Source organism: Botryllus schlosseri, chromosome 2, assembly GCF_051294905.1.
Source record: "Botryllus schlosseri isolate E-star chromosome 2, Bs_hap1, whole genome shotgun sequence".
NCBI lineage: Eukaryota > Metazoa > Chordata > Ascidiacea > Stolidobranchia > Styelidae > Botryllus > Botryllus schlosseri.
Window position 1 is genome coordinate 5,696,774 of NC_137237.1, and position 13,260 is coordinate 5,710,033.

Consider the following 13,260-nt stretch of genomic DNA (forward strand, 5'->3'; position numbering starts at 1 on the left):
TCTCAGTCCTGATTTCAATGTTGATCTTTACAGAGTAGATGGCGTTGACATACCAGTTGAAACAAAATTACGAGTTGGACAGGTTGCGGCAAATGGCAAATCAAATGAGTGTTGATTGCATCCGGTTTGAAAGGGCCCTGTGGATATAAAGCTGTATCAGCTGTACCAGCTGTATCAGCTGTATCACTCTGTGGATATAAAGCTGTATCAGCTGTCTCACCCTGTGGATATAAAGCTGTATCAGCTGTATCACCCTGTGGATATAAAGCTGTATCAGCTGTATCACTCTGTGGATATAAAGCTGTATCACCCTGTGGATATAAAGCTGTATCAGCTGTATCACCCTATGGATATAAAGCTGTATCAGCTGTATCAGCTGTATCACAGCTGTATCTCGATCTTATAGGCCGATTTTATCATGAATTATTGAAAATTTTTGCGCTTCACGCTGGCTTACTAAACATTACAACAATAATTTCGTGGCAATAAAGCGAACAACGTGATGGGGGACGTTTTATCACCGTATAAGAGCCCAAGATACCAGGTTTTTGGGGAGCCTGACGAAGTGCTGTTTCGTTCCTGCCAACGGGTATACACACCCGGTGACCCGGAGATGTTTAATTAATTATTATTCGAGGGCTCCTACCTTTTGAGGCACACCTCACTCAGCTCTACCAGCAGCCGGTAGCCTAAATTAGATTACGTGAGCAGAGAGACGTTATAAAAATTGATAGCAATCTATATGCAATTCCCGATCATATATTGACCGACTCAATCATGAAATATAGAAATTTCTCTTTCTTCGCGCGTGTGGGCGAGTAGAGCTGACTCACTAAATGTGTGACAGCCTACTAGACTATTTCGCACATCCCAGACATAGTATAGACCTGATACTAATTGCAGAGTGATACCTGGGTGAATCTCGGTACGGCTTGTCTATAATAGTGGTTCACCACCTTTTTTTTTGACGCGCCCCCCTTTTTGATAGTGAAAAATTTCGCACCCCCCTTATTGTCATATCACAAAATCCAACTGGGATGCTAGCAACCCCAACAGATTGTTTGGTGGTATGGTCGGTTATGAATGTTGATGAGAGAATAAAAAATATGAAATTGGGTCTATATAGAGAGAAACACACCTGCATTGGAGGCAAATCGCGCTCTCCAGGTTGAGAACCCCTGGTCTATAATATGGGAGCAGCGATGATTCTCAAAGTTAAAAGTAATTAAAAAAATAATAATAAAAAAATCAAGAATTGTTTGAACACAAGACACAGATTCCATACAGGTAGAGTGATACAGCTGATAGAGCCGTGTTACAGCTGATAGCTGATACAGCTTTATATCCACAGGGTGATACAGCTGATGCCTGATACAGCTTTATATCCACAGGGTGATACAGCTGATACAGCTTTATATCCACAGGGTGATACAGCTGATACAGCTATATATCCACAGGGTGATACAGCTGATACAGCTTTATATGCACAGAGTGATACAGCTGGTACAGCTGATACAGCTTTATATCCACAGGGCCGTTTGAAAGTGATGCATAAATATCGTAAAACACGTTTGAAAGGGCATTGTATTTCTTTATATTACGTCGTTTGTCTCAGTGAACGTTATTTCAATTCGATGCGGTCTTGACGTCCACGGCTATGGCTGCTCCAACATTTTCGGCAGCAAGTTTTAAAGACACTATACTGCAGTGTTTCATTAACATTTACCTATCCCAGACGACCCCTAAATGTTGCTGGGTGCTTGCGTATGCCCGTTACCACGACATTTGGGAAGTTCATCACTACAAAATGTTAACACTCCCATCCGATTGTCATCATGGTGACTCATATTTCCATTATTAATTGCACCGATTGAAGAGACAATCTTTTTGAGATTAAGTTAATTCATAGGTTCTTAACCTTTATTTCCTGCGGCGCCCGTTCCGAAAGTCGCCAGGGTCTGCTCACCCCCCATCCACGGGGATTGTAGTAATTACCAAGGGTAGAGTTCGAAATCCAGTCGGTCTTTAAAGGTTGAGACTTCGCTTGAAATATCTTGAATCGCACCCCAGGACCACTCGACTAATTAATCATATGATAATTGTATGTGCTATATTCGGTATCAAATCAAGGTTGCTATAACAACCATCGGGTAAGGCGCATACCATCTGGTCGATTAACTTCAAGACGAATGTATTACAAACAATGCAACCCATATTTTATAATGTTCATGTAAGGCTGTGGGTCAAAACACTAAACAGCGCCACCTTTATGATACGATGAAGAAATAATCTGGAGACTTAATTTTGTAGTTCTCAAATACAAATATGTTTAGGTAATGATTTTGACCAAAAAGATTTCAAACATATTTTCTGTACAGAGGACTCTCGCTCTTGAAAGTGGTACAGGATCTCTTTCTTCGATTTCGAAGCGCTATTCGCTGCGGGATAAAATACCTAGTTCGAAACATTTTGTGGAGAATAACCCGAGGTGGCGTGATGGGATTATTTTAACGGGGGATTAGCGACCTAAAAGTACGCGCAATTAAATTTAAATGAATTAAAATAATCCATTGCGTATACATGGAAACATATTGCAAACATTGTCGGCACATATTTCGCGCGCAGCGCGACGAAAAATTTCGTGATTTGACAGATTTTTTCGAATGTTAGTTTGCAATGAGAACTCAGATGGGAACTCAACATTGATATTATCATTTCAATATAAAGCCCAGCAGCAGGATATGTAGAAACGAGGATGGATGTTACTCGAAAACCACGCCCAAGCTGTTGCCTGCAATAGCAATCTTCCAATCTTGACAATAACCAGCCCAAACCGCGGCGACACGGGCAGATAAATGCGTGTTCTTGTCGGAGCATGATGTAATACACAATGGTAAATAATTTGGCGCTTGCTGAATGTAGCCTACGCAATATTGGGTGAGCGCAAAACCTATAATAAAAGCACCCGATCGCGTGTCTGGTGGTATTATCAACATACCATACCACTACTCACTCATCATCAGTAATCCAATAAATAACTTGTGCTTACGTCTGAAGTCTGATGTTCGATTATTGGAAAATATTTTTGTCAGAAGTATGACAGATAGTGTGAAATTGTTATTAAATTTGCGGACACGATCGTTTACGATCATAGAATGAATAGTATATGCAGCGAACTATACTTGAATAGTATTAACAAAGGACAGTAGTGATTACAGATAGTGCGGTGTTATTTCGTCACTTCATCCACTGTAGAATCCCAATGTAATGTGTTGACTTAATGCAGTGGTTCTCAACCGGTGTGCCGCGGCACACTAGTGTGCCGTTTACGTCTCGCAAGTGTGCCGCGAGCGATTTCTTCAGAAGTTTGAAATTATGCGCAAAATAATTATAGTCTATCTATAGCAAACGATCAATAATGTAAATCGAGCTTGATGTGTACATAAATCAAAATTGATATTATGCCCGCAATCAGCACCCCCCTCGAATTCGCTTTACCGGGCAGATCGCGTGCCTTGAATGCTGAATTCAGTTTTGCACAATACGTGATTGATCGCACGCAGGGAAGAGCAGACATGGCGGCGCCTGAGTGATAATTTAGTTTTCTAATCCTCACTGTCTCCCCAATCACCAGCGATAAATCAACTTCTTTGGGATTGACGTTCGAGTTTATCAATTCGAATTTCAAACATTGCAATCCACATTGATTGTTAAGGTATCGTGCCGACACTTCCGTTTAAATGTATACGCTGTGTTACTGTCGACGAATATTAGAATTTAGAAGTAATGTTGATCAAATTATATCAGTTAACAAACCTCTTCGTCGCTGAGGTTATAATCTTGGTTTGTTGGAAGTATAATTGAACTGCGGCTGGCTGCCTATCCTCACGCGTGGTACACGATCTGCGTGAAAATGTAATGTATAGCCTGGTATAGCCTACACCACTACGCCTCCGTATTCGTTAGTGGCGAGATGCTTGACCTCGTCGACCCAATGCGGCAGTAGGCAGGTTTATTTTCAAACAAATCTTATGAAATCGTATCTAAGGGCAACTCGAGGTTTCTGTGAAGTCGTATATCAAAATCACCCCTATTATCTTCGTCTGAATACGCCATGTTTGTTGCAATCACGAAGGAACAATAGTCTAGCCCAGTGGTTCCCAACCTTTTTTTAGACACGCCCCCTTTATGATAGTGAAAAGATTTCGCGCGCCCCTTATCGTCATATCACAAAATCCAACCGGGATGCTAGCAACCTCAACAGATTGTTTGATGGTATGGAAGGTTATGACTGTTGATGAGAGAATTACAAAATATGAAATTCTGCCTATATATAGAGTAACACGCGTGAATTGGAGGTAAATCGCGCAGAGCGCAAAAACTATTTCCAGATGACCGCTTCTTCGCGCCCCCCATGTTGGGAACCACTGGTCTAGCCCGAGGAACACGACGACTTCTATCACGGCTTGGTAAGGGACGCTTTACGTACAAAAGTTTACTTTTAGAATTATTAAAATGGAGAAGTTTATTTTTTTTAAAAGGAAGTGCAGAAACATTTTGGATTGACTGCAGAGGTGGTCACATTAGTCGGCGTTACTAGTGGGTGCTAAATTCTAATAAGTATTCTGGTAGTTAGCAGGTGCCAAGCCAAAAAATTTCAGAACCACTATGCGATGGTGTGCCGCGAACTATTTTTCGTTTCCAAAGAGTGCCGCGAGGTCGAAAAGGTTGAGAACCACGGACTTAATTGAATGCATCGCATCAATGCCCGATAAATACCGCAGCCGCCTGCAAGCAGTCATCAACTGGCAGTGCTATTGAGTAGTAGAGCTGACTATTGCTCGAAATCATCACCAAATACCAAACGCTCTTGCAAATGGAATTGGACTCAGCCTGCTTTTCGTTGAGCGCGACTTAAGTTTGAGTTCGAGGCGTGTCTTTAAATACGGTGGCCAAGAATTAGGGATGGTGTGAACCTCTGAAAGTTTCAGGTTCGTGTCCACGCGAACCTTTTTAAAAGGTTCTGTGCGAACGCGAACATGAGCCTCATGACGTCACGTGACATCATTTTGCTAAATCCAGCCCTACATTTCAGTGACGTGTAGCCTATTAATGTGCACGATACCTAGCGACGACTCAGTCCACATAATGCCACAAAACTGAAGTACATGTTGCCGTTTTAAACTTCGCCGAATGCATGAACTAGGTTAATCAAATGATATAATAATCCCGTAAAATCAGTCTCTTATGTCGAGTACTTGCAAGGGAATGCAAGCTTACGCCTTAACGGTATAGGCCAGAACGGACAAGGTATTCGGCGTCCGAGTATTGGTACGTTGGTATTGAGCAGAGTGTAAAACGGGTTTCTAAACTTTCTGCCGATATTACCCCATTAACAAGTTATACCGCAGTTGCCAACACCCCAATCGGTTTTTATGGTAGAATAAACATAAAAAGTCAAGATTGACCGCGTACGTCTGCTACATCTTTTTCATCAGACAGCGGAATTAATTTCACTGATTGGTTGAATAAGCATAATTCGCTGACTACCTGCATGTAGTGTAGTTCTCCCTTGATGCTGTGTGATTGCGGGTCAAGCTCACAGCAGAGAGTCACCAAATACTCACAAACGGAAAGCTAGATATTTCCAGCCAACTTTTGTAACAAAGCACGTAACATTTTTGAGATTTTCAAGGTGCATGCTCGTTTAGTGTTGGTTGTTTTTTATGCTGTCAGTGTCTTGTGGCCCGCAGTTGAAATGCACTAAATATCAAAGAAAGATGTTGTAATGAAGTGAAAATTGTAATATTATGAAAAAGGTTCACAGTGCAGAACCTACCAAGGATCGTTTGTGAACGTGAGCCTCTAAACTTCCGAGGTTCACACACAGAACGCGAACGTAAACCTCACGTTCACACCATCCCGACCAGAAATGAATATATTTTCTTATTATTTATATGAGTATTGAGTGATCAACGAACATAGCTTCGGCACATGCATTGCAAATATGATATAGGTATCAGGTAGGCTACACCAATAAGCAGCTCTTCTGTGCTGCATGACCAATAATAATTCTTGGATTTTTGATTTGTTTATCATATACAGCAAGAAGTTCCGTACGGGTTGTTTCACGTGAAAACTTTATAAAGATTTTACAACTATTTTATTTTATTTTATTTCCTCTTCTTTTAGTAAACCGCCCCTATCATGATACCATCGCTATGTCGACATATGACATCGCTATGTCGGCATATGCATCGCAAATATGATACAGGTATCACGTACACCAATAGGCAGTTCTTGTGTGCTGCATGACCCATAATCAGCGTTGCCATCGACATGGACCCAAAAATAAGGACAGTCGAAATATTAGATAAGCATTAAAAACCGTTATTGTACATACGTTGTATTTATACGAGCCGTGGCATATCACATTCCAGAAACAACCTGGTCCAGCGACTCCTTGTTATATGAGGTGCTTCATGGATCTCACGACAGCTCAGGTCTAGGTTTACCTTTACTTAGGGCCGAAACAGGACTTCGTCAGCCCCCCCCCAAACACGTTGATCTTGGGGCCCCCAGGTGGGGTGATAACTAAACTTCTTCACCTCGTTGTGATTTATGGCATCAACCATGACGGAAAAGGCTGTACATCAAGTTTAGATGGAGCAAGAACTCCAGTATCAATGCTTGTAGTCTAGGTCCTTGCCAAAGCAAACTTCTTTGCTATGTTGTAATGTGGGAATATTGCTTAGAATAATTTCGATGTGCAATCGTTGGTGCGTAATGATTGCTGGTGTTTGCAGTATGGAATGCTCAGACACCCTCGGCAGCAGCTGCCTTGTAGTCTGTGGTCGTTGGTGCTGCTCGACTTAGACTGGCTCAAATAATCATTATGACACTCTTCTCGTGTTTTAGGCTATAAATATGAGTTGAAATACCGGTCTTTCCTACAGCCTCAATGCGTTAAACTGGTGATTCAGTACCTTTTGACCACTAGATAACATATATGCTGATTGCTTTCTGATTGCCTCTACGTCTTGACTATTAAGTTCATACTGAGAGCTGGATGCGGTATCATCTTTGTTTGTTGTACCTGCGTTAACTCTGTTTTATTGCCGTATTGTATTCAGATACATAAGCTTTAATTTTATGTTAATAAAATCCTAGGAACCGATCGCATTGCGTTCTATCAACGGGTACAACACTCAAGCTCCAGGTTAATGTCACAATCGCATTGTGCACCTCGCCCTTAAAGCTTCTTTTGATACCTTTGAATACTCTCTCATTATCTTTACGATAAGCGTTTTTACGCCTGCTCATTTATCTACCAGATTTAGCCTTATTAATAGCTAACACTATATGTACAATATAATTTAGGTCAATTAATAATTATACTTTAGCTTCACTTTTCAACCCTAGTGTCGACGCCCTTTTTCAGTACGCAATAAATGCTGCCTTCCCTGCAGGTTATTCTGCTTTGGACTAAACAGCAGAAACCTGGTAATGCTGTTTACAGTTAAAATGACGTCCGCTGCGATAGCTTGGTACAGCCGAAACGGCTTCACCACTCACTGCCCTAACTTAGGGTTACCATATTTTGGAAATCTGAAAAGGACACTTTTTCAAAATTTTCAGAGTTGCAATACCGAAGGAAAGCCCTGAAAAATGGTACATTTTTCCCACTTCGTGGTAGGTTGACTACATAAATAAGGTCAACCTTCCTGCTCGGCTCACGAAATAGCCGCCGGAGCGTTACTTCAGTGGTCATTTACCGTGTGTCAGTCGTATTTTTCCCTATATCTAACCGAAATTCTCAAAAAAGAGGCAAAATCTCAAAAAAGATGACACAAGGGCGTCGTCAGAGGGCACTTTCAAAAAAGAGGACAAATCCTATTAAAAGAGGACGTATGGTAACCCTACCCTTGCTAAGCTGTCGCACCACTTCGAAGGTAAATCAAGTTACGCGTACGCCACGGGAGTTCCTTTCATTTATGAAGTCATAAAATCTGGACGTAAAAGCATAATTTTAGAATATTATGCAACACCGATATACCAGAGGGAAATGATCGAAGTTCTATAGTTGTTGAAAATAAGACAAAATAAGGACGCAAGTCGAAATAAGGACAAATCTTAGAAATAAGGACAGTTGAGTTTTCTAAGACGTGGCCCTTCAAAATAAGGACAAATCTTAGAAATAAGGACGGTATGGCAACCCTGCCCATAATTCTTTCGATTTTTGATTTATTTATCATAGTTCCGTACGGATTCGGATTCAGGTTGCTTCATGCAAAATTTATATACATTTTTACTACTATTTTAATTTAGTTTATTTTCTCTTCTTGTAGTAAACCGCCCTTATCATACCATCGCTATGTCGATGACACGTTCGTGATATTCAATAATGAATCTGGCTGTGACAGTTTCCAGGAAAATTTAAACAAATTACATCCAGCATTGCAATGCACGTCAGAAAAAGAGATTAGCAACCACCTGGCATTCCTTGATGTTCTTGTGAAGAAATGGGATGGCCAATTGCTTACATTCATTTATAGCAGAGGTCTCAAACTCAAATGTGCTCGCGGGCCAATTTCCTACTTTTTGATGGCGGCGTGGGCCGCAGCACCAATAAAAGGGGTTCCGAGTAGGCCTTATATGACGGGACCTTACATACTGACATTCCACACGCATCGTGAAAATGTGATTGTGAATTCACGCGCACGCCTGGCACGAACAAAAAACCATTTTAAAATATTTAAATAAAATTGTTGCAGTATTTGGCATAGATGCTGTATATTTAGTTATGGGCACCATGCGAGGGTACAAATGCATCAGGACATCGTAAAAGCTGTCGCGTTATAATTTTGCAGTTAGGGGACATTTGACGTGTCACAATTTCACAAGGATTGATCTGATATCAGAGCATTGGAGCATTACAGCCTAATCCGGGTTTCGGGCATAGGCCTACTCCTGATAACAGGGCTATACTGATCATGTCATTACCTAAGTCAAATCAAATCAGCGTTAGATTTACCTGGAATTATTGGAACAGATCTATAACAACTTGGATATGATGAGTACTGTGCCATAGTGATAGAAATGTCCAATCGCCGAAGTTTTCATTGATCTTCCACTGTGTGGTAACTTTTGAGAGTGATATAATAGTGAAGTTTAATGAGTAGGCTATATAGGCTAGTTTCATGCTTCTGGAGTAGTTTTGAGGCAAATTTCCAGTTTTCAAATTAAAAAAAAGATATTTGGCAGTTAAATATTGTCGAATACTTACAAATCCAAAATACCGTAGCGGGCCGCACAAAATGGTCTCGAGGGCCGCGTGTTTGAGACCGCTGGTTTATAGGAAGCCCTGATTTTCAGGTCATTACCTTCGATGGGGCTCTTCCAGCCCCAAAAGTCGTAAAATCAATTTATTCGGCACCTTGGTCCACCGGGCATGATGATTTGTTCCGAGGTAAAATTGAATAGTGAACTTGAGTACATCCGTAAAATGTTCATTGACAACGGATACCCTGGGCATGTTATCAAGCGGACAATAAATAATAGGTTAAGTCATCGAACACTAATATCCCCCAATCCCCAACCCTAATATCCCCCTCACCCTCACCCTAATCTTGGGATACCCTAACCCCAACTTTCACCCTAAACCACCTCCAGTCTCCCCTAACCCAAACATCCCCCTTTCCCCAACCCTGATATCCCCCTCCCCAACCCTAATTTCCATTAACCCTAACAGCCCCCAATCCTAATATCCCCCTCTCTCCAACCCTAATACCCCTCACAAAGGTACAAAATAATTATTTTATTTTGACGTTTATAAACTTTTTGTCGTGTTTATGGGAAACATTTGTCGGTGCTGGCTCCTCTCCGCTCGTAAAACGAAGAAGCGCCCAAAAGTCTTCTATATTGGCAAACATTTACTAGAAAATCATACATCTGCCAACTATCACGAGGACATGCTCTCTATATTGGCTAAGGGTCGCAATTTATTTCATTTGTCTGTTCTTGAGTCCACCATCATCACCATGAGTAAACCCAGTCCATGCCAACATAATAAATTTGTGTATCATTTGAAAATAGCGCATTAACTTGTTTTACTTCGCTGTCTCCATGCCAACGCTACAGTTCTCTCGTTTTTCTAACTTTGTATATTTTATGTGTGACGTCATAATTAGCAATATATATTGTTGTTTAACATAGTTATTCGAATTCTCGCAATATTGCTGACGATATCCCCTGACGACGGTCAGCCGAAAATCTTCGGGAATTAACATGAATATTTTATTCAAATGTGTTATGACATGTGTATAAACGACGAATGACAATGTACCGTACATCCGACAGATGACCTTTCTTTTTACGGCGATGCTGATGGTGGATGTAAAATCATCGCTCTTGACAGTGGCGACAATGTGCTATGTCGGTCAGCATCGCACCAAAGTGTAACGTGGTGGTATGACGGAACGCCAGTGCCGGAGTATGGCTCAGGGAAACCTGTTGTACAAGCGGATGATCGATTATACTTTTACGACTTCGTGACTGTGGATAATTCTGGTGATTACTACTGCAGGTCTCTATCAGAAGCAAAATTATTGCAAGTCTACATTGTAGGTAAGTCTATAGATAGACAATTTACTCATAGTTTCGGCATGCATTATTACATCACGCACAATTCAGCAGGTGCATCAAAAACGACTATAAAATATAATTCATGACTATTGTAAACGTCTTGTTGTCCATAAAAACAATTATCAATTAGTTTGTGTTGGTTGATGAAATTAGTGCATTGTATTCCTAAGACCTACGCTCTTATAAGCACCATAATTACAGTATCTTCTTGTCAAATAATATTTCTAATAATAATATCACACAGAACAGTGAGATTAATAAAATAAGAGTAGTTGCATATATGCTTAGTTGCTGACTTTGTACAGCAACTAAGCAAAGTTTAGTCCAAAGATGTATTTTTTCACCTCCATGTATTATTAGTTGGTAATTGTAGTCCAATATCGAATTTACTTACCAGTCTTATAAACGTTATTACCAATTCTGAATTAGACGATCGGCCTCACAACTACTATATCATATATGTACTGTGCAGCCCGCGGTCCCATCTCGTAATTGATATCTGGATTGGACACCCCTTGCTTATCCTGCATCTGAAACACATGCGCACTGCGCAAGCTATATATTATCTCTGATACCATTAGCTATAGCCCGTGCAAAACTAAAGAAGACATTGCGATACCGCATATTAACAAGCAAAATGCACTTGTATCGATTTCGTTCAGATATTGTAACAAAACCTGCGTATCGTGAAAAAGAAAATAATGTTTATAAGAAATTTCGTACCGTTTCAGGTTTCGTGACGATAGTTTATATTGTAAGTTTTTCATGTGAATTCTGACCTTGTGTTAAATTGCGAAACGCGAACAAAAGCCGTCGGTTCGCACCATTCCAATAAGAATTGAATTGATTCTGAAACGTTAAGAAATTTCCCACGGTACATTTGTGGATTGAATAGGCGAGGTACGTTATCACTAGGGCGATTTTTTTTGACCTAAAAAATGGAAGATTTTGACCTAAAAAATCTAAATTTTTACTTTTTTTGACCTAAAAAAAACGAAATTTGACCAAATTTTGACCTCACGTATGCAAATTCGATTTTTTTCGCACATAATGCTAAAGTTGTACTACTTATTTTCATTTCTGGTTGGAACTGTCTGTCCTTTTAAAGTAGATTGGCCTGAAAAAACGTTTTTGACTCAAAAACTGACAAATTTTTACATAAGAATAACTAGTAGTTTAACAAAATCTGGCCCTATGAAGAATTCCAGTAGTTACAGAAGTAGTATGGTGGAAATAATTCAAATTTTTTGTAGTACAACGAAATATACTCTCCTACATTCTCGGGTAGAAAGTGTCTGTCCTTACTAAGTAGCTAGTCAGGAATGGAAAATGAACGTTCAACAGCAGCAGTTGTTGGCTGACAATACTGAAGTTGTGTGCACACTGCTGGTGACACATCGTGTTGCTTCATTCTGACAAAGTTGTCTATATAACAATTTTTCAGCTTGCGCTCCTTGATATAAGAACATCAATGTCCAAGCAGTCTTGCTTCAGCTAGGATATTGCGGTACGTTGACCATAAAACCATGTCACTATTTGTTTCATTTGACCGTTTATAATTCACAATGAGCAGACGATGGTGCCGTTTATAATGGTAGGCCTATAAAGTAGGCTACAAGCTGTAAAATATCAAATGATAAGTTCACCGACAGCGCAAAATCTACGATACAAACGAAATGCAGAGGTCAAAAAATGTTTGACTTATTAAACAATTTTGACAAATTTTGACCTAACGCTACAATTTTGACCTAATTTTGACTTTTTTTGACATGTCAATAAAAATCGCCCTAGTTATCACCATGCTTCTTTTATTCACAGATGTTTCCGTGATTACCCCAGCTGCATTCTGCGCTAGTGATGCCCTTTCAACAATTACTACTTCCGGCGGCTCTATTGATTCCACTACGGGTATTTATATATTTATATATATCGCAATTTGTTCAATAGACCTATTATATGTGTCTGTATATGCATCGAAGTGTAATCCAAGTCAGATGATCAGGTATACGAGTATGTATATATGCAACAGTGACAAAATGCGTGCTACACATTTCGCAAATAGTTAAGTAGCGATGACACAGAGACGGAAAAGAATGGAAAAACTAGTAAAATCTTTTACCTGCAGCTCGGTTACGGTGGCCTTTTCTCACAAGTGTAATTTAAACAAATGTAAATAGCCTATATATTTCCCAGCGGACATATCAGCAATAGCAATACCAATGGTTACATATCCCAAAACCCCACCGATGAGCGATCATGATAGTCGTTATATGAGAATGGAAAAGCTCCTTTTTATTCATCTTAAGTTTCAGGATCCCTCCCAATACAACTGGTGGCTGAGAATATATAATCCCAGGGTTTGAATACAGCCTACTTCATAGGCCATGTGACATTTAATTATTACGGCAATGATTTAAAGACTATAGTACCATAGTGTCCTATATATGGTGTGGACACAGCGAGAGTGAACGGCTATCTGCATTTGGGTTACGTCATACTTTCCATTTGACCAATTGCAACTTTACGGCCATTTTCGACCGGCTTGCCGAGCGCCAAATTCAATAAAACGGGTATCAATGAAAAGCTGCTGCTATACTGATTACGAAAATATAAATT

At 40.1% G+C, this 13,260-nt stretch overlaps 1 protein-coding gene across 3 annotated transcripts in view; it reads left to right on the forward strand.

Moving 5' to 3' along the window:
- The window catches only part of LOC145433154 (uncharacterized), a 62,911-nt gene that overhangs the window by 3,166 nt on the left and 46,485 nt on the right, over window positions 1-13,260 (forward strand). For all 3 annotated transcript variants that reach the window (XM_080310108.1, XM_080310109.1, XM_080310110.1), the window contains exons 2-3: window positions 10,360-10,626; window positions 12,463-12,552. In XM_080310108.1, the coding sequence (XP_080166234.1) occupies window positions 10,360-10,626; window positions 12,463-12,552 (357 nt within the window). The remainder of the gene's footprint in view (window positions 1-10,359; window positions 10,627-12,462; window positions 12,553-13,260) is intronic.